This window comes from Sturnira hondurensis, unplaced genomic scaffold (assembly GCF_014824575.4).
Source record: "Sturnira hondurensis isolate 20B ecotype Veracruz unplaced genomic scaffold, ASM1482457v3 Scaffold0020119, whole genome shotgun sequence".
NCBI classification, from domain to species: Eukaryota; Metazoa; Chordata; class Mammalia; order Chiroptera; family Phyllostomidae; genus Sturnira; species Sturnira hondurensis.
In genome coordinates, this window is record NW_028092750.1 from 6423260 (window position 1) to 6449667 (window position 26408).

A 26408-nucleotide genomic window follows, 5' to 3' on the forward strand; every position below is an offset into this window, starting at 1 on the left:
GGATCATGAGCTCCCAGCTAGAGGGAGCTTGGAAGGGCAGCCCATGCGGGGCCCTGTAGGGCTCTGCACGCTGCGGCTTCTTCTAAGTACAGGAAAACCCAAGAACACTGGAATAGTTCCTAGTTTGGAAGCAGCTTTACACAAAGCAGCCCACAGAGGCTCTTCACAATCTTAAACATAGACTGGGTGACATGACCTGTGTGGGCCAATGAAAGAGTATGTGGAGAGATCTCAAGGATGAGGTGCCACCTTGAACTTTCTGGTCCCAGGAAAGTCAATGCCGCTATACAAGGGAACTAAACTACACCACATAGAGTAGGATCACCTGGCTGAGCACCAACAGAATCGGGACATCCTGTAATTTTAAGCCACTCCGTTTTGGAGAGGTTTATTGGGCAGGGGAGTTGGAATGTTAATCTTCCACATACTGACTTTTCACAGCACATCATGCTTCAGACCCCAACTTCTAGCTCATGGATAAAAAAAGACCTGCAGGTGCCCTGGCTGGTGTGGTTCAGTGGATTGAGTGCTGGCCTGCGAACCGAAGGGTCACTGGTTTGCTTCCCTGTCAGGGTATATGCCTGGGTTGCAGGCCAGACCCTCAGTAGGGGGTACACAAGAGGCAACCACACATTGGTTTCTCTCCTTCCCTTCTTCTTTCCCTAAAAATAAAGTCTGAAAAAAAATGACCTGCAAGTGCCTTTACACCAGGCAATAGGGGAGGCTGCCCAAAGGAGCCAGTGCTCATGAGTATGTCACCTCTTCGGTGGATTGTGAACCACAGGTGGAAACACGTCATCTTTCTCCAAATTGAGGGCAAGTGGTCGTTTTGCAGTATACACTTTGTATGCAATATATACCAAAGGTAGAGTTTCTAGTGATAAGACAGCCTATAATTTAAAACACTCAGACTTATATTTAATAACTGGTTTGCTTTATTCTCCAGATCACATATGATAGCCACAGTCCAACACTTGCAGATGCTCTTCTGAATCTGTTTTTTTCCATTCTATGTCAACAAAAACTGTTTCTCCCACTCTGATCCTCCTGCAGTAGGGACAAGGTGGGCCCCCAAGACCCTGGCTCTCCAGTACTGGAACCTGGGCCCTCCCCTTGGGCTGCACCCATGTGCCTGTGCTAGGTAGGGCTCTGCCTTGGTCCCATTACCCAGAGGTGTCTTTAGGCCAGGAATGCCAAACAGGTTTCCATGTATGTGCCAACTCTGAATGAACTCCGGGGGCTGCTGGGAAGGCAGGGATGAGGGTAGTGAGGCAGCTGGTATCTGGATTCCATTACAAAGAACACGATACTTGACTGGCAACACCTGCCATGACAATACCTACTAGCCATGTCTGGAATGGGGACACTGGGGGAACAGGGTGCATGCTGGCCACCATCAGCTCAGAAAGGGGCAAGGCATTTGTCCCATCCTTGCTTGGGTGGTTGTTCTCCCTGGCCAGGTGGCTCAGGAGGCAGTCTGAAGGCCACAAAGCTACAAGTGGCTTCCCCAGGCCCTGGATGGATCATGAGCTCCCAGCTAGAGGGAGCTTGGAAGGGCAGCCCATGCGGGGCCCTGTAGGGCTCTGCACGCTGCGGCTTCTTCTTTCTGGAGTCAGTTTCATCCAGGAGAGGATAGGTGGCTGCCTGTCAAAATGAGTTAGATGCAACTTGGGTGTAAAAACACTTCCGTGGCACTTACACAGAAATAACCTTAATCTCTGGATAAACTCTCAATAATTTCAAGTGAAAACTAAAGTGTTCATCTTCAATGTGCTACTGAGAAACTGAAAGAGAGTAAAAGGATGGTCTTAATTTAATCAAGTTCCAGAATGAGAGCACACCGTTCTGATAAAGCAGTCTCAGCAGAAGATTCAAAGGTATATGTAAAAGAATGCTCAAGGCACCAAACATAACCCCAGCTTGGCCTTCTGATCCCCTCAGTGCCACTCCATACCCAGGGCAGGGAGACTACTTCGTCCAGCTGACTTTGGGAATGTCATAGTGCTCCGTGAGTGTGTCCAGGTGTCTGTTGAAGTCCTGGGAAAGCCAAGGAAGAAAAGCCCATGTCATCACAGCACCAAGCAGGGCACTCAGGACATGTGGCACCATCCACCTCCACTTCCCCACATCCTGTTTCCCCTCAGTGAGCCTGTCCTCTCAAAGCCGCCCTGCCAGGCCTCACAGCTGCCTAAACCCTGCCCTCTCCCTTCAGTGACCCCAGGGAAGGTGGGTAAACCCCTCCCCATTGAGGAGCTGCCAACAAGCCCCTCTGCCAGGCTCCAGTCTCTGGGCCCAGCCAGGGCCCACGTGTCTCAACCTCCCCCACTGAGTGTGAGACTTACCTCCACTCTTTGCTTGTGAGTTTTGGACGCTTTCTTCAGGATCCTTTCCATTTGCTAGAGAGAGGAGAGAAATGCAGGTGAGTCACATGCTCGACACAGCCCAGGCCGGCACAGGACGGAAGATGGGAGCCCTGGCTGGCCTGGCTCTGACACCTAGAACAGCTGGAGGTCCCAAGCCCCTCAACTCTACTCAGGCTGGTCCAACAGGGACACTTGGCTACAATACACCCCACTAGAAACCCAGGTCAGCTGCCCTTTGGTCTGAGGGGCAGGAAATGCACCAGTGCCAACTTAGGTAAACTCAGCAAGGAGTTGTACATGTGCTTCCTGCTTCCTTGGGCAACTGACAGATTTCTAATGTTGTAGGAAAAAAAATACCAGATGGGGTTTGAGGAAGGATAAGAAATGAGCAAAGGGCCTGACACCCAGTAGGTACTTAAGTGATGCTTAAGGTATACCCCTGATGCTCAGAGCCAGGAGGGACACGAGATCCACCACCGTTGTGAGTGATTCTAGATTATGCATCCAACAGGCCATGACCTGCCCCACCACTCACTCCCGATACCCAGTGGTATGTGGTAAGGGTTGAGTGTGGGATGCAGAGCCAGGCTGACCTGGGGCTGCACCTGGCTCTACACTTGCCAGCTAGGTGACTGTGGCTGCCCCACTTTGGTGGCCTACCCCTATGCCTGTACGGCTAGGAACGGCGCTGCCTGGTATTCATGGCCTTGTGCAGTTGTCTGCCACACTGACTCTGTACTGGCCCTGTGACTCAGTTTACTTAACAGAATGTAGTGTCAAAACTAGGCTGAAGCCTTAAGAAGACCCAGCATCTTTTGCTTCCCACCCTTGGAAGCCAGCTACCCTGCAGGAAGTCTGATGACCTCATTGAAAAGCAAGGACCTGGCAGATGAAACAATGTGTAGGGAGAGAGGCCATGAGAGGAGCACTGAGACAATGAACACGTGGCAGCAAAACCATCTTGGGTGTTCTGGCCCAGGCAGGCCTCCAGCCCCAGCTGCCATCTGACTGCACCAGACTCATCTAAACAAGGTCGGCAGCCTTCAACCCACAGACCCATGAGCTGCCGCCTGGCTGTGGCTCCCTGTCCCTCCTCTTCTCCTCTGTTGCCTCGTCTTCCTCTGACTCCAGTCAGCTGCCAGCCGGCTGACGCTCCCTCTGAAGTGCCTGCCCTGTCCATCCCTGCCTCTCTTCCTGATGCTGTGAGCCCACGTGAGGCTCGTGTCTCCTCACAGGAGGCTGAACTGACTTCACCAGTTGTCACCAATGCCAGGCCCTTGGAAGGCTCTGCCTTCTCTCCCCCCAGTCCATACACCAAGTTCCAGGATGTCTTTGGTGCTATCACTATCACCATTTCACACACAGAGAAAATAAGGACCAGAGTTCACAAGGGGTGAAGGGCCTGGGGACACCAAGCCCTGACCCCTCCCAACAGGCAGGGGCTCACCCCAAGGGCCCTGCACCCAGGAGCCAGGAGCTGTCCAGCCTTTGTGCTCCCTGTGCTCAATCAAACACCCTCCACGAGGGAATCTGCGATGCCCAGCGGTACCTAGCTTTGCCCATACCTCCCTTCTCTCTCACTTGCCTCACCTCTCTCTCCTGGGTCAAACAAAACCAGCAACAGGACTTTTAGTTTTAAATGCCAACAGCAAAAATTTCCTCTTGACTTTCTACCACCTCCAGTTACAGGCCTGTTTTTCAGTTGCCTCTGACAGTAAATCTCCCAAGAGCCATTTCTAATCCTCCTCTGCCTTTCTCCACCTTCACTCGAATCCAACTTTCTCTTTATTTTGAATTATAGTTGCCATACAATATTACATTTAATGACTCTGTCTTCCTTCTCATTCCAAATGCTAACGAAGGGTTGCAGTGCTCACCGCATGAGACCTCTTGGCAGCATATGACCCCTGATCACTTCCTCCTCCTGGGAACACTTTCTCCACTCGGCTGCTACAAACACACTCTCTCCTGGTATACCTCCTTCCCATGCTCCTCTGCAGTTTCTTCTCTGCCACCCTCTAATCACCAGAGGTTAGACCTTAGGCCTCTTCTCTGCCACTGTCCCTGCTCAGAGGAGTTTGTCCAGTCCCCACAGCAATTACAAATGAACATCTGGGGCCCAGACCTCTCGACAAAACTACAGATTCAGATATCAAAGTATCCATGAGAATTCTCTACTTGAATTTCTAACAAGCACCTCAAATTTAACTTTTCTAAAACTGATGTCTTCCCCCCCCCAATTGATTTTAGACAGATAAAAGGAGAAACACCATTTGTTGTTCTACCCATTGGTTGATTACTGTACGTACCCTGACCAGGGATTGAACCCACAACCTTGGCGTAGTGAGATGATGCTCTAACCAACTGAACTACCCAGACAGGGCTAAAACTAAGGTCTTGATACCTTCCTTTAGAAATCCATTTTACCCACAGTCCTTCCTATCTAAGTGGTACCTTCGTTCACACAGCTTTTGCCAAAATTTTTGGTCATCCTTGATTCTTCTTTCCCAGCCCACATCCAATCCATCAGCTGATCATGCTGTTCTTACTTCAAAATCTATCCCAAACCTGTTATCTTTCACAGCTTCCACTATTACAGCCTGACCTTTTAGTTTGCATTAGCCTCTCCCCTATCTCCCCCCTGCTCCAAGAGTAACATCCCAGCCCAGCTTCCGCCTATGACCTGAGGGAAGGAACTTGAGCGCATTCACTTGCTAAAGCCTCACCACAAAACAATGAGCTAAGGACATCAGCCCCCATTTACAGATGAAGAAACTGAAGTTGGAGGTTAGCCAACTTGCCCCAACGTATTCCACCAACAAATGGTAGAGAGTGGAACCCAGGTCTGTCCTGCCAAAGCCAGTGCATCTTTTTTTCTCTTTTTTTGGTACCAATGAATTAGGCCTGATAGCAATGAGTAAACTTTTTCCTAATGTCACTGGAACAAATCACACAGACCAGGGTTAGTTTCTCAGCCTGGGCACTATTAATGTTTTGGTCAGATCACCCTTTCCTGCAGGGGGCACTGTCTCAGCCACTGCAGGGTGTTCAGCAGCATCCTGGCACTCCACCCAGTAGATGCCAGGAGCACACAGCCTGAGTGTGACAAATAAAATGTCTCCATTGTCAAAAGGTTTCTTGAGAATGTCGGTAGGGGGACAAAACGGCCCTCAGCTGAGAACCACTGACCTAGACCTATTATTCCCTAACACCCAGCATGACAGGCCAAGCTAATCTGCCTAAAGCTAATCCTTCCTACCCCCCACCACCCACATTTATTAAATGTTTAATATTAACTACTTTAACAGAGCTTAAAAATATATATTTGAATCTGCCAACAAAGCTGTCATGGAAACAGACTTTGTGGTACCTACAACAGGGAGCATGGCCATTTAATATCAACAGCTGACATCAACTGAGCATTGACTTTACACCATACCTTAATGGCATGGCCATTAAAAAATGCTTTACTTTCATTTCGAAAGTAAAAAGGACTATCCTGACCCCTACAGATGATAAAGCTGAGGCACGGGCACAGATGAGTTACTGGCCCAACGTCACAGGGCAAATGAGGGGCAGCACCGGAATCCAAACCTGAGCCTACAGCTCTGCCTCCTTTCGGTCACACTTCTAACTCTTCGCGGGGCTATCCGGCTTTCGAGTCTCCCGGCCCTTCCTAAGCACCCACTCCGAGAGACCCAGGCCCAGGGACCGGGGCAGCCCCAGCCTATCCATCCGCCTAACCCGCTTCTCCTGCATCTTCTCGAAAGCCGCCTGGGCGGGGGTCCGCTTGTCCAGGCCGCGCCGCTTCTCCTCCTCGTTCTTTTTGCTCGTTCCCATGGCTTCCAGGAGTTTCGCCTTGTCTTTGTCCTTCTTTGTCTTCTTCCTGGGAGGGTAGACGGCACAGGAATGAAGAGGGAGATGGGTCAGAAAGCAAGAGCCCGGAGTCTGGGAAAGATGGGTTAAGGGGGCGGAAGATGGGTTCCTGCGGGCTCTTGAGACTCACCGCTTGGTCACGCCGAGCTCTGCGACGCCTTTCAGCTTCAAGGGCCCTTTTTGGACCTGCTCGTAGGCCGCCATGGAACCTACCCGCAGCTCAGTAGGTAAATTGCCTCACTTCCTGTTTGAGAACACTATATCCGGCAGAACTCCCGCCTCACTTCGTCTTGATTGGCCGAGCTAGGCGGTGTTCCTGCGCCTTTGGCATCTGACTCGGGCAAAACTTCTGGGTTAAGGGCTGGGGCTGGAGAGCCGGGCTCTACAGCCTCCTTCACATTCTGTTTCCTGACACACTTCCGGCTTTCAAGCCCACTTCCGGTTTCTCTGCTTTTAGGCCCTTCTCCCGGACCAGTGAAGCCAATTTGACAAATCCCATTTCTTAAAACCCAAAGTTTTTTTTGAGTGTTTTGTGTGCACTTGGATATTCTGTTCTCTTTTACTGCCATATTTTGAGGGTTTAATGGGTAATATGCATTTTAAATTGTACTACTGTTGCCCAAATTGTGCAAGGGACTTTAGGAGGGAGGAAGGTAGGGGATGAAGGAGAGAAAAAAGCAAGCATCCCCCCAAACTAAACAAGTCTCGGTGCCTGCATTTCTCACTTCTATCTGCAGGGGGCAGCAAGCGACTGCCCAATTCTCCAGCCCCAGGCTCACCCTTTGGCATTCCAGAATCGAATCTGAGCGCCAAAGGAAAAGGACGGGGGCTGCCAGCTTGTGCCAGCTTCCTCTGGGGGCCGTCCATGACAGAGTCAACTCCTCAGAGAGGGACAGAACAGGCTCAGCTGGAGAAATCTATTCTGCCCCAGCCAACCCAGCAGCTGTGGCGCTCGTCCCTGGCACTTCCGAGGCTTTGTGCCCTGGAGAAAGTGTCCTGATGTCCGTTTCCTCACAAATTGGGGATGATGATAACAACAACTAACATCTTGTGTGAACTTACACGAATCATCTCATTTACTCTCACAGCCACCATATTACTTAGAGTCTAAGTCTTAGACTATCCTGATTTTGTAGGCAGGGAAACTGGGGCACAACTGTACTTCTCTGTTGAGTGTTCCATCTTGGCTTTTATCACCACACTGTGAAACCATCCATTGTAAATGGGTGTAAATACATTTAAGACAGTATTTCTCAATCTTTTTTCTCATTACCATTCCCTTCAAAAGAACAGTCTAACGGAATTTTAACTTAATTTAATGAGAGAAAATACGGATGAATAAGATTTTATCTGGGAGGGTGGAGCTTTGAAAGGCTATAAACCACTGAACTATCTTAAGACTTTTTAGTCCCACCCCAAACCAACTTTTGGCCATTTGTGGGTAATATAGGCCCCATTGATAACTTATATCCCAAGGGGAAAGGGCATATGGGGTGTTTCTCAGGTGGGGCTACTGTGACTAAGACATCCATTACAGGCTTTTGTGTGAACATGAGCTTTCATTTCCCTGGGACTGCCCAAGAGTGCAAGTGCTGGATCATATGACAGGTGTATGTTTTTGGTTGCATTAATGGCCATTAGATCTTCAGAACAACTCTGTGTGGTAGATACTACAGTAATTTGCATGTTATAAAATAAGGCTCAGAGAGGTCAGGTGACTTGCCTGAAGCCACACAGCTAGTGAGTAGAGTCCTGGTATCTGAGTTGGGGTGTGCTTGAAGCCTCTCCACCACCTTGCCTGTCTCTGGAAGGTGTCCCCTCCCCGCAGGCTCACCAGGCAGTGGCAGATGTGGTCTGAGGCTCTGTGACCTTCCACAGCCCTGGTGGCCATGGACATATCTCAGGCTGTTGGCCAAAGAGCTTGGCTGTAACTTGAGTCTCACCCAGGCTGAGGGTGATGGGGCGGGTGGGCAGGTGACAGCCAGGGCAGGGAGATTTTCCCAGACACTGGTGTGTGGCAGCCTGGCAACTGTGTGGCCCTGAGGAGGCTGGGGGCTTCTGGAGCCTGTTCCTGGTGGTGACCTTCGCCATGGGCAACAAGCAGACAGTCTTCACTCATGAGCAGCTGGAAGCATATCAGGTAGGAGTGATGCATGGGGACACACTTGGAAGGTTTGGCAGCCTTGGAATCCTGGCCTGGGGAATGGGGACAGCATTCCTCGGTCCTGGATGCGCAGTCAGCAAGGGTTTCTGTGTGCGGCGTTGGGAAAGATGAGCATGGGGTTCTGGGGAGAGGAAGGCCCCCCTGGGCAGGATCTGGGCCAAGCCAACATCTCTCTCCGCAGGACTGCACCTTCTTCACGAGGAAGGAAATCATGAGGTCAGTCTGGGGGAAGGGGAAGGGAGGAAGACCTGGACACAACTTCCTACACATTGCTGGAGGATGTTTGCGATTTGCCAGGATTCAATGCTTCGTGGCAGAGCGCTAGTGGTCCGGAGACGGAGGCAGAGATGGGGAGGCAGAGAAGTCACATTTGGCGTATTGTCATGCCTCCAGGCCGACAAGCTTGAGCTTTCTTGCAAGGATGGCAGGGAGCCATGAAAAGTGTATGAGCAGGGGGGAGACAGATCAGCATGTTAGAAGGTCCCCTGAGGCCAGTGTGAAGCGGCTGGGACTGGAGGCAGAGAGCCCAGAGGCAGAGTCCGGCTCTGGGCTATGGGATTCCCATCAAGGTGAGTGTGCAAGGAGATGCCCCCAGGCTACCACAAGTCCCTGGTGTGAGTAAGAAGGGCATAGATGGGTACCCTGAGTCATTGATCGGCCCTTGGTGCCATGTCCAGAGGCCCCAACCCAGGAACTTGGAGCTGTGAAACCCAAGCTGGCCAGGGTTCGGCTGCAGAGTGATCGGGGCCGGGGCCCAATTGTATAGGCATGGGACATCCATTATTGATGGGCGCACCTTTCATGAGTGAGCCCCATTGTCTGGGAGAAGACAGTTCACAGGGTCACCCTGGCCATGATGATTGAATTACTGATGGAGAAACTGAGGCTCAGACAGGAGAGGTTGACCCCGGCTTTGCAGATAGGCCAAATCCCAAGAGTTCGAGGGCTGACATTTTGTCCATCCCAAGCTTCTCACTTGTTAGACAGACTAACTGAGGCTCAGAGGGGAGGAGGGACTCACTCAACGCTGTACAGGAACCCAAACTCAGGTTGTTCCCTGAGGGGACCCAAGCAAGGAACTGGGTACTCGTTACTGGATTTGAGATACTCCCTCCTTAAGTTTCTAGTCATCATATGACTTGGGGCCTCCTGTCCCCATGCGGGACAGTCCCTAGAGTCTTGGGGACCTCTGACTCACCAAGGAGGGTCTCTACAAGGCTGCTGTTCTGCGCGCTGCAGTGAAGCTATGGCGTCAGCAGGTGAGCATCAGACTGCTGAGCTGGTCTCCCAGACTAGGTCGTGTGTGTGGCATTTGGGGTTTTCCAAAATGCATTTCAGCCACGCTTTCAAAACATGAACATTGGCTCTGCCCCATTGAGGGAACCTTGCTTCCCATTATGGAGGTGAAGGAAAATGTGAGGATGGGGGTCTTTAGAGGCATGGTCTTAACAGTAGTGTGATGATGTTTAGAATCACAGGTTGGCTCAGATGCTCTAAATGCTTGTTGTGAAATGACCTCACCTGAAGCACACTCCTGCCAGCCCCAGCTACCTGGTGAGCTCCTGCTCACGCTTCAAATTCAAGCACCAATACCTCCTCCTTTGGGAAGTCTTTCTCCCTCCTTGGCTTGCTTTCCTCACTCTGGTCTCCCTGAGCTCTGGGGCACTTTCTCTACCTTGGCTGTGACCCCAGGGAGATAGAGGTGCTTGTGTGCCTGAAGGCTGGGCCCAGGGCTGATGGGGACCCAGCATCTTTCAGTACGGAGTAAGCAGCTGCCAGTGAGAGAGGAGGGTCAAGTCCCCTCCCTCCCATCATCTCCCAAACCTTCCCGGTGTGTCCATCCCTATACCAGGCTCTTCTATCGATACCAGGACCTGGCCCCCCAGCTCGTCCCCCTCGACTATACCAGCTGTCCTGACGTGAGGGTACCCTACGAGCTCATCGGCAGCATGCCTGAGCTGAAGGTATGCTTAGGCTGTGGGGCAGGCAGGGAAAACAGCGTAGCGATGCTGCGTTCCTACGAGGTCAGGGCTGCAACGTTTCCTGCTTTGTGGGTGAGAAAACTGAAGTTCATGGCCACACAGCCAGGAAGTGACACAGGCAGGACTCAAACCCTGGGCTGTAGGGAAGATGCGGTAGGATAATGCAGGCAAAGGGCTTAGCCCAAGGCCTGTTGTGTGGCAAGTACTCAGGGAACTTTAGTTCTTTTCATAGTCAGAGCAGCTGATGCAGGTTCTTCTCAGCTGGATGTTCAGCACGTGGTTTGTGCCTCTGAAGGGGACTTGTGGAGTGAGTGACTGTGTATAGAGACTATTGTATCACAAGGTACAAGAACCTCCTTCAAGAGGGACAAAATAGGTTGGATCACATGAGCAAAAACTCCAGGGGCAGGGCATCAGGTACAGCTGGAACCAGGGGCTCTGAGGATGGGCTTGGGAATCTCCTTCCATCTCTCAGCTCCTCTCAGGAAGAGGCTTCAGTCTCAATCAGCCCTTCTTCTTGAGGTGGTGAAGGGAACCTCCAGAGACCAGATTTCCTCCTGTCAATTCTGCAACCAGCAGAAAGCAGGTCCCTTCACCCCAATTTTTCAAAAAACATCCTGGGGCAGCCTCTGGTCAGCTGGTTAAAATCACATGTCTCTCTCAGAGCCGGTCACAGTTGCCAGGTGAATAGAAATCTGCTTGTCCTCACCCAGGTCGTGTGGCTGCCTCTGTAGTGGAAGTAGGGACAACACCACCCAGACCACTGTGGCAGAGAGTAACGGTGCCTGAAGTCGGGCCTGAGGATCATGGGAGGGAGAGGCTCGGTGGGGGATACCCGGAGGGTCCCAGGAGGTGAGTGCTGAGAGTGAGACCACATGGAGCCTGAGACCCTAGTCAGGGATGGCCTCCCTGCTTCCTGTCCCCAGGACAACCCGTTCCGACAGAGGATTGCCCAGGTCTTCTCTGAGGACGGGGATGGCCACATGACCTTGGACAACTTCCTGGACATGTTTTCTGTGATGAGCGAAATGGCTCCCCGGGACCTCAAAGCCTATTATGCTTTTAAAATCTATGGTGCGTGCAGGGCCCGAGGTGGGGGCTGTGCAGTGGGGGGTGGAAACAAGACCAGCCCCAGGGCCAGGCGCTGCCCTGCTGTCCTGGTATCTCCAAAGGACTTGGAGGCCCAGCGTGGCCCTGTATTCCTCCCACCCCGCACCTCCGGACCTCATCTGCTTGCTCACTCCATTCCAGCCACACTGGCCTTGCTCTTCCACCCACACGCCAAACTCTGCCTCCAGGCCTTTGCCTCTGCTGTATCCTCTGCCCAGAACACCTTTCCCCTGGCTCCTCCTCACCCTGAGGTCTCCGTCAAAAGTAGCCCCCTCCCTGAGTCATTCTCCATCCTGTTTTATTTCTCTCCTAGCATGGAATGATGCTGCTTAATTTCTTGTTCATTGATCTGTTCACTTCTTCCTGACCTCCTCTCTCAGGAGAACCAGGGAAGCAACAGTGTCTATTTAGTTCACCATCTGTCTACTGTGCCTGGCACATAGTGGGTGCTCAGTGAATTCTTCTTGGCTGAATGAATGAAAATGTTTTGCAGTGCCTGGCACACAGTAGGCAATCAATCTATACTTGTTGAGCAGATGAATGAGTCAAAAACAGTTATCATGGTGCCTGGTACATAATAAGTGATCGATAATGAATGAATAAATGAAAATTTACCACAGTGCTCAATAAATACTTGTTGCATGTATAAATGAATGACCTTGTTGCTGCCCAGTTCAAAGAAAGACCCAGCTTTTCTCTGAGGGTCTTGGATTCCCTCCAGTGCCTCAGTTTCCTCCTCTGTAACATGGAGACAAGATGTACCTGTGCTGGCCCAGCCTGCCCACCACCTGCTGTCTGCTTACCCCATGTCCCTGTCCTGCCTCCCGCACAGACTTTAACAATGATGACTACATCTGTATGTGGGACCTGGAACAGACGGTGACCAAGCTGACGCGGGGGGAGCTGAGCGCCGAGGAGGTGACCCTGGTGTGCGAGAAGGTGCTGGATGAGGCCGATGGGGACCACGATGGGCGGCTGTCCCTGGAAGACTTCCAGAACATGATTCTGCGGGCGCCCGACTTCCTCAGGTGACACTCCTTGCCGCCCACTCAGTCCATTTCCCCGTGTGGGGAAGGACCTAAGGGAACTAGTTCATAGACTCCATTTGCGACAGTCCCTTCATTCATTCGTGTGTGATCTTGGGGAACTTCCCCAACCCCCCTGGCTCCAGTCCCTGCATCTTTAAAACAGGGATAATTAGGAACCCCGTGGGCACCTCCTGGGGGTGGTCACAGCGCTTTGGGTGAGTGGATCAAGGATGGACTTTGGCCCTCACTTGCCCAAGCATTTTGCAGCGAGCAGACTGCACAGCTGTGCTTGGCAGCCTGGGCAGAATCAGAGCCCCACTGCAGGGTGGAGGGCAAAGGTTACATGAGTTAGTGCAGGTGGTGGCCTGCCACCTGTTTTTGTACCTCCGGTGAGCTAAGAATAGCTTTTTAAATAGCATTTTTAGCCCTGGCTGGTGTGGCTCAGTGGATTGAGTGCCAGCCTGTAAACTGAAAGGTTGGTTACCAGTTCGATTCCCAGTCAGGGCACATGCCTGGGTTGCAGGCCAGGTCTCTGGTTCGGGCATTTGAAAGGCCCAATCAGTTGTCATTGATGTCTCTCTTGCACTCAGTGTTTCTTTCCCTCTCTCTATCCCTCCCTTCACCTCTCCCTAAAAATAAATAAAATCTTTTTAAAAGCCTTTCTAAAGAAATAAACTGATAAAGCAATGTTGCAAGAGCAAAAAAAAATGCATTTAAAAATATTTTTTAAATTTATTTTTAGAGAGAGGGGAAGGGAAGGAGAGAAGGAGAGAAACATCAATGTGTGGTTGCCTCTTATGTGTCGCCTATTAGGGACCTGGCCCGCAACCCAGGCCTGTGCCCTGACTGGGAATCAAACCCACAACCCTTTGCTTCACAGGCCTGTGCTCAATCCACTGAGCTACACCAGCCAGGAGAAAAATTGCATTTTTAAATGGTTGGGAAAATAATCAAAGAGTAGTGATCCTCCAGGGCACATGAAAGTGATATGAAACTGAAATTTCCGGGTCCACCCGGGGTTTTTGTGGCACATGGCCTTGCCCTTTTGTGCACAGATGGTTGATGGCCGCTTTCGAGCTCCAGGGCAGAGTTAGTCACTGTGCAAATTTGGAAATGTCAACTATTTGGTGCTTTCCAGGGAAAAAGCTGTTTGGCCCCTGAGTTAGCACATGGAATGAATTTAGAGCCGTGCCTGGCCCATGGTAGGTGCTCAGTACCTGTGCCCTGGTTACTACTGGTGGTGTCCCTCCCGCACAGGGCGCCCCCTTTCTCTGCCCTGGATCAGCAGGCGTGGTCTCCTGGCAGGTGGACACATGAATAATGGCAGTGGGATGGTGGCACCCTTTTGGTGTGTCCTGCTCTCAGACCTCAGTACAGCCCCTGTGAAGGAGGGACAGCTGTCATCTCCATTTCACAGGGGAGTAAACAGAGGGGGGCAGCCGCCAGAAGGGGCAGCCGCCTCTCCCTGAGAGCCCTACAGCAAGTCCGGATGTAAACTGATTCGAAGATGTGCCCCCACCCGGGTCGGGGTGGGGTCCTGAGGGCTACAGCCTGGGGCTTCCTGAGGGGACTCCATCTTCCCATGGGATTCCTGGCCTGCTAGGGGACTCCCAACAGGAGGGTCAGGGAGGGAGGTGCTGGAGGGCCACCCCCTCTCCCGCCTGATGACACTGATTCGTTTCCTCTCTGCACACAGCACCTTCCACATCCGAATCTGAGGACCCCCTGCAGGAGGAGCCAGGCCGGAGGAGGGCAGGGTGACCCCTCACCCCACTGTAGACTCTGGACCCTGGGAATAAATACATGTCACTGAGTCACACTTTCTGGGATGAGACATTTCTGCCTTCAATTTGGTGGGTGGGAGGAAGGAGACCTAGTGTCATCTGTGCTCTCCCTGTGTGCTCCTGGGTGTGGCCACGCCCTCTCTGGGCCACCAGCTCCCTGACCTGACTCTACAAGGCAGACCCTGACTGCAAGATCTTGCGGCCTTGCTGTGGGTGTTGGTGAGCAGAGACAAGTGTGCAGATGAGGCCTATGTTGCCCCAATCCAGGGCCCCCCAAGGCCAAACCCTATCCTGGCCGCTTGAGTCCCCTTTTTCCTCAACTCCTGAATTCCTCAAAAGGACTGAAGGTTTAAGCCTCGCTTATTTATTCAAGCTGCCAGGAGAGGCCTCTGAGGGAGTGGCAGGGACGTTGCTTACTGAGCTGGCGCAGCACGCGACAGTTTGTGAAGCACTGGCCCCTCTGCAGTCCCATTGCATGCCTATGACACCCCCACAGCACTGGCCGAGGACCAGTCTCACTTCATCCGGAGGGAAGAGGGACTGGCCCAAGGCCACACCTCAGTCATCTGCAGAGGCGGCCTTGAGCCCAGGCCCAGCTCACTCCAGACCCCAGACCCCTATAAACCCCTACAGACCCCAGACCCCAAATCCCCTATGTGGATTTGGGAGCCCCACACCCACTCCACCCGTGGTCACCCAGGGGCCCATCTACGGCCCCAGTCAGTCCAAAGAGTAGTCATTTCAAAAGGGCGACTGAAAGCAGCCCCAAGAGCCTTCTCGGACACCCCCAGTGCGTGGCATTTCTAGAGAGCCCACTTCCGCACTACACCTCCACCAAAAGCACCTACTGTGCACCTAAGCCACAGGATTTATGCACATCCTCTTGCCTCATCCTGACTAGTAGGGGCTACTTTCTCCCCATTTTCCAGATGAAGAAACAGGCTCGAGGAGGTCTAGTGACACGCCAAAATCACACAGCCTTGCTACTCCCAGCCCGGAGCCCACCCCAACCATGGCCAAGGGCTGCCTCTCCCTTTTTGAAACAAAGGACACACTTGCTTCTCCTGAAGCTGGCATTGGTGTCCGGAGTGCCCCCTGAGCACCAAGCCCACCACAAGTCTCCCCTCCCTCATTTGTATGAGAACCCGGGACGAAGGTGTGGCCAGGACTCAGAGTTGAGTCTGGGTGTGGGGAAAGTAGGGAGAGGACTCCAAACGGAGTGACTTCTGATCCTGGCACTGACATGCAGTAGCCTGGTGACTTTGGCCGTGCCTCCCTCCTCTCTCAACCTCACTCTTCTTGAAAACATGCAGAAGATGCCTACCTGATGGGCCTGCTCAGTGGCGTGAAAGAAACAGTGAATGCTGAGGATCTGGCGTGGGGCTGGCACACAGTAGGTGCTCCAGACCCTTACCATAACTGACTGTTATTATTACTCCAATAACCAGGTCACCTCATTGGCATGTGCAGGACCAGAACTAAGCAACGTCTTTATTACATTTCTCAGGTCCCGAGGGCTGGTGTGTAGAAAGCAAGGGGTCCACGAGTGAGCAGCCCCCCGGCAGCAATGGTCCCAGAGCCAGGGCAAACCTCTTCTCTAGCAGAACCCGGGGGCGAAGGGTGGTGGTGGGCGGTACTCTTCGGGGAGACAGTCCTCCTGGGGCTCAGCCAAGTCCCTCAGCTCCGATTTGGACAATTGTGAGGACAGGGCCCTCACTATTGGTTGGTGCCAACTCCCGGTTCTCGGGGTCACATTACTCCAGCTGGTTGACCTTGAGGCCCCCCTGGAGGACTTGTCTCTGTCTCTTGGAGCCTGGGGTTGTGAGGGGCTTGCGAGCGATGTGGCCACCAAGGGGTCTGTGTAGGTGTGACTGTCCCAGACCCCAACATCCACCTGGACCCCTGAGCTGTGAGTCACCTCTGATCGCTTGGAGTCCTGGAGCAGCGACGAGCTCACGGCTGCCAGGTGGGACTTCAGCTGCTGCTGGACCCTCTTACCCGTCTGGGGCAGTGCCTTGAGGTTCCTCCAGAGTTTCTGACAGGCCTCGTCGAGAGGGGCTTTTGGGGGACAGGAGGCGGCAGCTCCCTCTGTGGGCACTCTGCACACATCTGCAGATGGCGTCCTTCCCTTTCGCTGATGGAGCAGGGCCAGCTTTGCAGAGACCTAAAACCAAGAGCAGGTGAGACCCGTGTCAGCACACCCAACCAGCACTCTAAATGCGCCTCGGACTTGGGATCTGGTGTCCATCCAGACACCCTGGGGCTGAGAAATGACCCCGTAGGATCCTCCAAACCTAACCCCGTGCCCCATCCTTCCCTTCTCAGGAGACGGCTGCCCTTGCTCCTCCAGGAGCCTTTTCTGTAAAGGACCAGGGAGAACATACTTCTCCCTCTGCGGGCTGTACAGTCTGTCTCCTCACTCAGCTCCGCTGTTGTCGAGTGGGCCTGGTTCCATTCAAACTTTATGGATGTGGAAATCCGAGTTTCATCTGATTTTCACAAGCCATGAAACAGTATTTTTCTCAACTATTCAAAAACGTGAATGCCATGCTTAGTTCACAGGCCATACAAAAACAGGCAGTGAACAAATATGGCCCTCAGGCCATGGTTTGCTGATCCCTGACCTTTTGCTGTTCAGGCCAAGTGTGTGGCAGATGCTGTTGATGGCCCACCCATGTCCCCTTTGTCCCCAGCTCCACTCCCAAATGCTGGCACCAGGAGCTCTGCCTTGGGGACTTGTCTGGCCACCAGTGCCCACTGTGTCCACCAAGCACACCAGAAGTGCCAGAGAATCAGAGTCTCCCAGGAACGGTGCTGGATCAATGACTGATGGAACTTGGAGGTAAATACCCAAGCTCCCTCACTCATAAGTGGTGATAACTGAGGGGAGCAGCAGACAGGAAACGTGAAACCCCATAAATAAACAAGAGTTTTCGAATTTCGAGGAGAGCTCTGTTGCAAATAAATAGGATGATGTGATGGAGAAGGTGCTTAAGGAATACTTTAGGTCTGGAGATGGGAGAGAGAGCCCTGAAGAAGGACTGATGGAAGAAGCCAGTCATGGGGAGCTTGGGAGCGGAGCTTACAGCACAGCTGTGCAAAGGCCCTGAAGTTAGCCCGGTGTGGGATGGCAGAGGCGCTGAAGCTGGGCTGGTGAAGGACAGAAGAGGAACAGAGGTGGTAGTCAGCATTTTAATCTTGGTGGGAAATCACTGGAAGGTATTAAACTTGGAGCTGCAGGATCTAATCTTCATTCTAGAAAGTCTCCTCTTGCAGCTGTTGGCTGCCTCTACTCTGAACCCTCCCCCAGGTTGGAGGTACCAGCTTTCAGTCACATACCTCTTTGGGTGCAGCCTCTGGATGGGAGGAAACATTCTGATGCTCACTGGGACCAGGGGCGGGGCTGGCAGCTTCCTCAGCCAGTGCATTGTAGTGAAGGAAGAGATCCTCGTAATCCACGTTTGCTGGATCCTTCTGTGGGACAGAGGTGACCTGCAGCTCAGCCCCAAGGAGGGGCACCAGGATGGGGATGAGGCCCCTGGACCCTCGCAGTTGTGGCCCAGGAGCGCTGTACCCACAAACCTCGTAGTGAAGCATGCCCCTTTCACAGCCGCTTGAGGGCCTACGCCCCACCCACAACAATTTCACGTGGGCCTCGGCCACACCCACGCACCCTTATAAGGAGACTGGCTCCTCCCACAACAGTTTCTGAGGGTTTAGGCCCTGCTGACTGAGGTTTATCAGAAAATAAGCTATTCCTATAGATCAGCTATGGTTATACCTTTGTAAAAACCCTTGTAACGAAGCCTTGTAAAAAATCAGCCTGGGGGCAACTAGGACCAGGAGGGGTTGGGACTGTGGGGTGACAGGGACCATGAAAGGACAGAATCACGAGGCTGAAGGGGACTGGTGGGAGCACAATGCGTCTGGGGGGCTTGGCCCCTGGGAGGAACAGCTACAGCCCAGCTGGGTCCCGACCCTCACCTGCCCACAGGGCTGCTTCAGCAACTCCCCGTGTGGCCGCATCGGCTGCTGTTGGTAGAAGGCGACCAGGGCATCCAGCGAGGCATGGGTGCTGTCCTCCCCAGGGATTAGAAAGCTCCCGCTGTCCAAGAGCTTCACCATAAAGTGGCGGTAGCAGTTTTGGGCTCTGCGGAGACAAGGCCAAGGCTGAGGCATCCCCTCACCCCATGGCCCCCCCAGTCCTCCAACGGGCAGCACTATGGGTGCGGTCTGACTGCCGGGATCCCATGCAAGCTTCTCCTCTCGTTAGCCATGGGACACTTGGCAGGTGACTAGCAATGCTGTGCCTCAGTTTCCCCATCTATAACATGGGGCTAGGGAGGTGAAACAAACTACCGCAGGAAAAGCTTAGCTTTGTGCCTGGCTAGGGGTAAATGACCGATAGAAATGGTATTGAAAATTGAATCAGGCTTCAGCCCGAAGCTGTCGTTGCCGGGCACACAGTTCCCTTAAAGAATGAGTGCGTTTATTAATGGCCTACTATGTAGTTACTATATATTCTTTTTAATCCTCACCAGAGAACATTTTTTCATTGCTTTTATAAAGAGAAGAAGCAAGAGAGGAAGGGAGAGAGGGAAACATTGATTGGTTGCTTCTTGCCTTCTATACTTGCCTGGACCAGGAATCAAACTCACAACTTAGGTATATGCCTTGACTGGGAATCAAATCTCCAACCAACTGAGCTGCACCAGCCAGGGCAGTGCTTACCATGTATTTTAATCCTCACATCAAGACAATTAATTTTAGCATTTCTACGTTAGAGATGAAGACTTTGAGGGAGGAACAGAAAGGTTGAGTAACTTGTCCAAGGTCATAGAGCATGTAAGTAGCAAAACTGAGCCTTGGACTGTGCAACTCAGTCCCAAGTTTTCTCACTGTGGGTAATTCTGTGAGGGAGCCACTGGGTTTTCTTGTATTCTTTTGGCCCAAAATCCTTTTGAAAAATAGTTTGTGCCACTGAATCCACTCACTGGGACACCAGATCAGGCTTTGAGGCCTCAAGTTCCCAACCCTGCCCTGGGTTCCCAGCACGTCCTCGTGAGTGGAGTCAGAGAGTTGCCAGTTAGGTGGTGGAAGGGAGGTGGGTGGTTGCGGAAAGGGCAGTAGCCACTCTCAGGCCCCCAGCAGCTCCTGTTCTCAGACACACAGTCTTAGTTACCACCCGACCTAAGCCTGCTGATTACAGCCAGACCTGCAGCTGCTCACTTTTCAGCCAGCTCTGTCCAGAACTTTGTATCAGTTGCTGAGACTTGTGGTATAAAACACCCCTCACACCTCCAAGGAAGCCTGGAAGCCTTCTCCCCCTGCCCTGTCCCCTAGCCCCAGCCTTACTTGTAGGACAGCGTGTAGCCCACATGGCTGTGACTGACCCTGATCAGGAAGGATCCCAGTGGCTGTGACTCCAGCAAGCTCTCCGCCTCCCTGGAAGGACACACACAGGAGGGAGACAGCTGAGGCCCAGCCACCCATTGTATGCCCAGACCCCCGGTGTTCCAGTCAACCCAGGTCTGAACAAACAACCTAAAACATGTTTTTCCCTTGGTTGTTTCAGAACTTGGAATATTCATGGACAGGATGTTGCCCGAAAGGTGCCAGAAGGCCTCTGATGACCTTGACCCCAGGCCAGACCCAACATCTCCCACAGCCCCTGACTGTCTTCCCAGTGCCTGGAATTCCCCCCAGGAAGGCACCTTTGGGTGGATCCAGGCATGACAGGTAACAGAGCAGGAGCTGGCCCCAGATGCGTTTGAGACCAAAGCCCAACTCTGCTGTTCATTCACTGCGTGCGCCTTGAGGAGGGTCAGTCCCTTTCTGACCTCGGCTTCCCGAAGGGGCAGAAAACCCCCACCCCCAGGCCAATGTGAGGACAGATGAAATGTGTGCAATGTGAGAACTTCCACCTCGTACATGCTTTCCAAATGTTCACTAGTAGTTCAGTTGGCCCTTGAACAACCCAGTTGAACTGCCAAGTCCAAGTGGGTATTTTCAGTAAGTGTACAAACCGGCCCTCTGTGCAGTGTTTTTTCTCTGAGGTTGGGAATCGTGGGTGTGGAGGGCCAACTCTCTGCATTGTCCTATGCCATCTCATAGAGGGGACCTGAGCAGATTCTGGTGTCCGTGGGGGGTCCCGGAGGCAACTCCCATGGATGCTGAGGAATGACAGTAACCAAGTTTTTGAGAAGTCAGGTTACATAAGGATTTAGAGTCGGCACCCTAAAGTCGCATTATTGAAGGGTCAACTACATCACTATCATTTACTATCATTATTACTACTATTTTCTGGGGTTCTCAGTAAGGTGACCTTCTATGGGGAGCCTCTGGACATGTTGTCCAGTGCAGAGGCCACTGACCACATGTGGCAACTGAGCACTTACAGTGTGGTCTGAATCTAGATGTGCTTTTAGCATGTGGCACACACCATATTCTAAAGACTCAGTACACAGCACAGGAAGTACAGTCAGCAAATTCCAACAACCAGATGTGGCATCAGACGGGACGACTAGACTTCCTGGGACCAGCACCCTGTCCGTTATACAAATGTCTAATCACCATGTTGTACATCGCAAACTAGCATAATATGGCATGTGAACTGTAACTGAACATTTTTATTGTAAAATTTTTTAAAGTAATAAAAAAAGAAAGACAGTATAAATAGAAGAATATATATACTGTCTCATGAATAATTTTTTTGTACTAATTACTTGTTGGAATGATAGTATCATCGATGTACTGGGTTAAGTACTGTAATCTTTTAGTTATGGGGTGATGCTCAACCAACTGAGCCACACGAGCCAGGGCAAATAAAAAATGTGATTAAAATTAATACTACCTGTTTCTTTTTGCTTCTTTTAATATAGCTAGTAAAAATGTTTAAATTGCAATGCATGGCTCATATCATGTTTTATTGGCGCACCTCCAAACTCAGAAACCATACCCAATTCTGCCTCTCTGTGGTTTTGCAATGTTCTCTCGGTTTCCTGAATGCCAAGGGTGGCCATAAATGTTCCTTTCTCCATTTATTTAGAGCCACACCCTGGGGTGACTAAGTAGGCAAGTTTGTTCATCTTAGAGCTCAGTCTGATGTAGAAAGGGCATATTAGCTATATATCTGATGGATTGAGAGTGGCTATTTGGGGCACTGTGTTAAGAAGGATTCTGAGGCTGTACCCTGCTATCGCTGATCAGTGATGACTGGCCTGGTGGGGGCCAGGGCTCTGCCAGGTCCCTGGCAGTTCTGGCCTGGTGGCCATTTGTATAGAGAAAGCCAAGGTCCAGAGAGGGAAAATAACATGCCCAAGGGCACACAGCAAGTCCATAGAGGAGACAAGCCAAGCCAGAAGCTCCAAGACTCTTTTCATCCTCTTAACTCAGGTGAGCTATGCCCAGAATTCCACAGAGGAAAGCTGCCCAGGGCAGGGACAAAGAAAGAGGGTGAAAGGCAGGGTGGGAGGTTTGGGTGCGTCCTCACTGTCTGGAGATGGCACCATGGAACCACGAAGGGACTCCTTCTCGGGCCAGCTGGCCCACCTGTGTGTGCACGAACCAGTCCATTCGAGGGGGCAGCGGCGGGGGCAGCTTTCTGGTCTCTGTCATGGCTTCCTCCGAGGGAAGGTGTCACCTGGGGACAGGAAGGAGGAGAGAGTCATGCCTGGCCCACCTCCCATCTTTATCCTATTCTTGCAGCTATGGTGCCTCCTCTTTGGAGAAGTCCTCTAGGCTGGACAGAGAATCGGGCCTGAAACTGGCTTATGTTTCCTGAGCACCTACTATGTGCCAGCACTTTATGTACATTCACTTATTCACTCCTCCTAAAAAATCCTCCAAGGATAATAAAAGAATAAAAAGGAAGTAATCATAATAAAAGGAAAGCCCCGACTAGTGTGGCTCAGTTGGTCAGGCATCGTTAGGCAAAGTGAAAGGTCACTGGTTTAGTTCCCGGTCAGAGCAGGTGCCTGGGTTGTGGGTGTGGTTTCTGGTCAGGAAACATGCAAGAGTCAACCGATCAGTGTTTCTCTCCTACACCGATGTTTCTCTCCATCTCTTTCTCCCATCCTCCTCCCCTCTCTAAAAATAAATGAATAAATTTTTAAAAAAATAGGATAAAATGAAAAGCAAAAATCCTCATATTTTATTTTCCTTTATCCTTATTATTTCATTACTGCTAGTGTGGGAAAGTTTCCTTTATAGATATAGATATATGTACTGAATATATATATATATATTCAGTTCTTAAGTTTAAGAACTGAATTTATTCAAATACTAAGTAGCTACCCATGTCCGTGGAGGGATGTGGTGCCGGCAAAAGGATGAGTGGATGAATGAAATAGTGGACACTCAGTGGGCACCATAAAGGGTCGCCATGGTACATTAAACACCACAGAGATGTGGGCTCAACAGTAGCTTCTGCCACCAATGTCACCAGCACATTGGATAGCACAGTTATGATGTGACAGGTACAAGGTAATTCACAGTCATTCTCAACAGTTTTAAGCTCAGGTACCACTGGACTCTGTGAGCTAACGACACAGAGCTGGAAAACAGAGGGAAAAAACAGCACTGATTTGCAAAACCGCTACTAAATCAGTGTAAATCCAGTGAAAGTGCTGTGCCATGCTGGGTTGACCCCTCAAACTCACCCTAATTCTGTCCCCAAACTGGCCCCGCCTCTCAACTGGCCCCGGGCTAACCCTTCCATCCTGCAGAAGGTCACTGTCACCAGGCTGTCTCCACAGACAGGGGCCCCACTGACCAACCCAGTCAAGGTTGACTTTCTCCTACCAGAGGCAGGTGGTGAGAACACCCCTCCAGGGAGCGGCCCAAAGGAATTCTGGGCAAGTGAAATTAAATATATTAAGAAATGTTTAGCCCTGGATGGTGTGGCTTAGTTGACTGGAGCGTCATCCCGTGAACGAAAGGTCACAGGTTCGAGTCCCCGTCAGGGCATACCCCCGAGTTGCACTTCAGTCCCAGGAAGAGGCGCGTGCCAGAGGAAATCAATCAAAGTTTCTCTCCCTCTCTTTCTTCCCCTTCTCTAAAATCAATAAGCGTGTTAAAAAAGAAAGAAATGTTTGATGAGGCAGAGTTACAAAGCTGTTCAGAGCCTGGAATCAGAGCCTGGATTCAAATCTACTTAGATGCTGTGTGGTCTCGGGCACATCAGCCCAACCTCTCAGTGCTCGTATTCTCAACTACACTTTGGGGAGACGGTGATATTTACCTGGTGTCGCATAAGCCCTGATCGTGTGTGTTTTTCTTTTCTGTAATGCAAGCGTCTGATTTTAGCTTTGATTGCTAAGGCATGTTTCCAGGGTGGCAGTTTCCGGTCAACATTGCTGGCCACATGACTGAAGAGCCAGGCTGCCTTCTCCCACTGAGGCACCTTTGTCTGAGATCTTGGCCAATTTCCATTATTGACCATTGGGGCTACTTGCCCACGTGAACACTTGCTCTCTCTACCTTCAGCCCTGGTGTGTGGTCCCTGATGTGTTGTAAATTTCCAGGTCTTTAAGTAATAAATAAACCTTTATTTTTTATTAAGATTCCTCATAATTATTGCTGAAACACATCTCAAAATCATAATAAGAATCACAAGGGGTGGGCCAGCCACAGCACTGGTGTTGATCGGCAGAGATCAACACAGGACACGAGTATGCACACTAAACACACGTGGGTCCGGTAGCAACCCCACATGGGGGACCTCCTTGTTTTTTCTTGTATCTGGGAGACCTCCTACTTATCCTTTGAAACCCAGCAAAAATACCTCCTCCTCCATGCAGCTTTCCTGCCTCATCCCCTCAACAAAACCCTGGCACGCTCCCATGTCCCCTACCGTCCTCGTAGCTCTTGCCTCTGGCCTAGACCTGCCTCATGGGGCCAGAGTGTCTACTGTCTCCCCAATATTAGGGTCTCCCAGGGTCTGGGCTCAGGGCTAGAGATGGATTCTTTTGGATTTTTTCTGGGTCCCCAGCATCACCTGGAGCTGGGTGGGTCCAGGGTATGTACTGATGATTAGTTTAGTGATGGATGAAGTTATACTGAGTTTCAAGTTCCTGACCCTGGCATCGGGGCCCGCCCACCTGCTAACCCCGTGTTCCAGCCCTACCAGCATCCCTGCTTTACCCCAAACTGACCAAGTTCTCTTTCCCCTCCACACATTTGCCCAGACGGTTCTTTGCCAGAAATGCCCTTTCCCCAACTCCAACACCGTTTTCCAGTGGTCATCTCAGAAAATTCCTCCTTTGTCTCTGGTCTCCCCAGCTCCATCCCTCCCTCTGGTCCAACCCCAGGCTCTGTCTTCTAGACTCTCACAGGCCCCAGCCTCACCCAGCCTGGGACAGGCACAGAGGTGGCCATGTGGTTGACTAAGGACTCCCATCCAGGGAACGTACCTGGGAGGCCCCTGGGTGGCTGTTGCCCTCGTTGTGGTTGTGCCTGAGCCGTGCCTGCAGGAGCCTGGGTTTCGATTTAGGGCCCACACGTCAGCAGGGCCAGGCGGGGCCACACCCCGGTAGTTCCTGTTTCCTCAAGCAGGTGAGCCCCGGGGCAGGACCAGGACAACCCCCATGGACCTCCATCTGTGCTCCAACAAAGCTGCTGGGCTGCAGGTGAAGGTGTGCCCTTGCTCCACCCAGACCAGGACAAGCCTTTACTGAGTGCCAGTTGTGAGCTAGATTCTCAGGGGACAGAGAAGACCCCAAGAGAGGCCCAAGCCCCATCCTCCCGGTAGCTACAATCTAGTGAGCAATGAAAAAGCATAAGAAATTATTAATGTTGTTTCAAAGCAAACAGCAGGTAAGGTAACAGGGACTGAAGTTGCAAAAACCCCCAGAGGGGGCCTAGTCTGGAGAAAGTGGCACCTGGGGGCAGGGGGAGACAGCTCCATGGGCTGGGGAGCTGAAGAAAGAGTGAAAGATGCCTTAGGTAGAGGGAGCCACAGAGACCTAGGGCCAGAGGCAGGATGGAGCCTGGACAGGCAGAGCCTCACTGGGCACACAGGGTCACATTAAGAGTTCTGTTAGCCCTGGCTGGTGTAGCTCAGTGGATTGAGCGCTGGCCTGAGAAGCAGAGGGTTGCTGGTTTGATCCCCAGTCAGGACACATGCCTGGGTTGCAGGCCAGGTTCCCCGGTGTGGGGAGCTGTGGGAGGCAGCCACACATTGATGTTTTTCTCCCTCCCTTCCTCTCTGTCTGAAAATAAATAAAATCTTTTTAAAAAAGAGTTCTGTTAAAAAAAAACGTTTAAAATTATATTTTATGACTGAATCGGCCTCATTATTATACATTCATTATTATTGTACTACTTTTTTTCTGAGTTAAAAAAAAAAAGCGAAACCATTTTCGGGGCCCCTACACACTTTGTGGGCTCTGAGTATGGGAACCTGTGCCCAACAAATCAGCCAACCCAGATGTGTGCTGGCTGCCCCAACTCCTCCTCCCAGCGCACAGGCAAAACCGTTTTCTCCTCCTCTTTCAATGGCCCAGATCCTCAAGGCTGAGCTGCAGGGGGTGGGGGCAGCCTCCCTGTGGGCCTATCGCTCTGGCCCAGCTGGTTTAGGCAGCCTGATTGCAGGCTCAAGCTGGGTACCCCACCACTTCCTGCGCCAAAGGGGGTAGGGGGTTGCCCTGAGTCTGCAAATCAACAGCCCCAAGCAAGAAACACAAGGAGTCCCTTTCTCACTCACCCACTGTGTGGCCTTAGGTGAATTTCCCAACCTCTCTGGGTCTCAGTTTCTGCATCTGTAAGTCACATGATAACAGCCCTCCTTAGTCACGTGATGGTGATCAGCGAGACAAACTTCAGGCAGATAGCAGGGGCTTGGTTAAGAGTAATGACATCAGGACTCCTCACTGTGACTGAATCTGAGCTCCAGGCCTCGAGCTCCAGGTCTCCCAGGCTGGGCTATGTTGGGCAGCTCACTTGACCTCTCTGATCCTTCATGCCCTCTATAACCCAGTGAGCCTGCTCCTCGCCTCCACGATGAGGAGCAATACCTTTGCGGAGTAGAGCAGAGTGCCCAGCCAGCCCCTGTCGGTTAGAAAGCCTGGCCATTGGGGTATCATTTGCACGGAGTTCAGTCT

General features: G+C 51.7%; 3 protein-coding genes across 8 annotated transcripts; 1 reads left to right on the forward strand and 2 right to left on the reverse strand.

The window, feature by feature from the left end:
• Nucleotides 1-915: 915 nt before the first annotated feature.
• Nucleotides 916-6574, reverse strand: FAM32A (family with sequence similarity 32 member A). 2 transcript variants are annotated; one of them, XM_037028812.1, is made up of 5 exons: nt 6370-6574; nt 6108-6249; nt 2343-2396; nt 1955-2037; nt 916-1640 (listed from the first exon to the last, which is right to left on the reverse strand). In XM_037028812.1, exons 1-4 carry the CDS (start codon nt 6441-6443, stop codon nt 1969-1971), a joined length of 339 nt encoding a protein of 112 aa, XP_036884707.1. In that variant the 5' UTR covers nt 6444-6574; the 3' UTR covers nt 916-1640; nt 1955-1968. The 2 variants fall into 2 exon arrangements, with proteins under 2 accessions (XP_036884707.1, XP_036884705.1); XM_037028810.1 differs by having other exon boundaries at nt 916-1644; nt 6370-6572.
• A 1754-nt stretch (nt 6575-8328) lies between these two features.
• Nucleotides 8329-14241, forward strand: CIB3 (calcium and integrin binding family member 3). 2 transcript variants are annotated; one of them, XM_037028927.1, is made up of 6 exons: nt 8329-8379; nt 8585-8619; nt 10256-10367; nt 11312-11459; nt 12328-12523; nt 14220-14241. In XM_037028927.1, the coding sequence occupies exons 1-6, from the start codon at nt 8329-8331 to the stop codon at nt 14239-14241; spliced, it is 564 nt and encodes a 187-aa protein (XP_036884822.1). The 2 variants fall into 2 exon arrangements, with proteins under 2 accessions (XP_036884822.1, XP_036884823.1); XM_037028928.1 differs by lacking the exons at nt 8585-8619; nt 10256-10367.
• Nucleotides 14242-15764: 1523 nt separating this feature from the next.
• Nucleotides 15765-25304, reverse strand: HSH2D (hematopoietic SH2 domain containing). Of its 4 annotated transcripts, none has more exons than XM_037028877.1 (6): nt 24720-25304; nt 21800-21949; nt 19663-19752; nt 18292-18457; nt 17647-17781; nt 15765-16471 (listed from the first exon to the last, which is right to left on the reverse strand). In XM_037028877.1, the coding sequence occupies exons 2-6, from the start codon at nt 21922-21924 to the stop codon at nt 15905-15907; spliced, it is 1083 nt and encodes a 360-aa protein (XP_036884772.1). In that variant the 5' UTR covers nt 21925-21949; nt 24720-25304; the 3' UTR covers nt 15765-15904. The 4 variants fall into 4 exon arrangements, with proteins under 4 accessions (XP_036884772.1, XP_036884773.1, XP_036884771.1 ...); XM_037028878.1 differs by lacking the exon at nt 24720-25304 and adding an exon at nt 22284-22321 and having other exon boundaries at nt 17647-17778; XM_037028876.1 differs by lacking the exon at nt 24720-25304 and adding an exon at nt 22284-22321.
• Nucleotides 25305-26408: the final 1104 nt, after the last annotated feature.

Bases quoted from the DNA above. Each gene is read 5' to 3' on its own strand.
- CIB3 (XM_037028927.1), top strand. From the start codon at position 8,329: ATGGGCAACAAGCAGACAGTCTTCACTCATGAGCAGCTGGAAGCATAT. The intron at 8,380-8,584 runs GTAGGAGTGATG...CTCTCTCCGCAG, and splicing joins AGCAGCTGGAAGCATATCAG to GACTGCACCTTCTTCACGAG. The intron at 12,524-14,219 runs GTGACACTCCTT...CTCTGCACACAG, and splicing joins CGGGCGCCCGACTTCCTCAG to CACCTTCCACATCCGAATCT.
- FAM32A (XM_037028812.1), bottom strand. From the start codon at position 6,443: ATGGCGGCCTACGAGCAGGTCCAAAAAGGGCCCTTGAAGCTGAAAGGC. The intron at 6,250-6,369 runs GTGAGTCTCAAG...CTACCCTCCCAG, and splicing joins GAGCTCGGCGTGACCAAGCG to GAAGAAGACAAAGAAGGACA. The intron at 2,397-6,107 runs GTTAGGCGGATG...TCCTCTCTCTAG, and splicing joins AGAAGATGCAGGAGAAGCGG to CAAATGGAAAGGATCCTGAA.
- HSH2D (XM_037028877.1), bottom strand. From the start codon at position 21,924: ATGACAGAGACCAGAAAGCTGCCCCCGCCGCTGCCCCCTCGAATGGAC. The intron at 18,458-19,662 runs GTAAGGCTGGGG...TTGTCTCCGCAG, and splicing joins GGCTACACGCTGTCCTACAA to AGCCCAAAACTGCTACCGCC. The intron at 16,472-17,646 runs GTATGTGACTGA...TCTTGGTTTTAG, and splicing joins CAGAGGCTGCACCCAAAGAG to GTCTCTGCAAAGCTGGCCCT.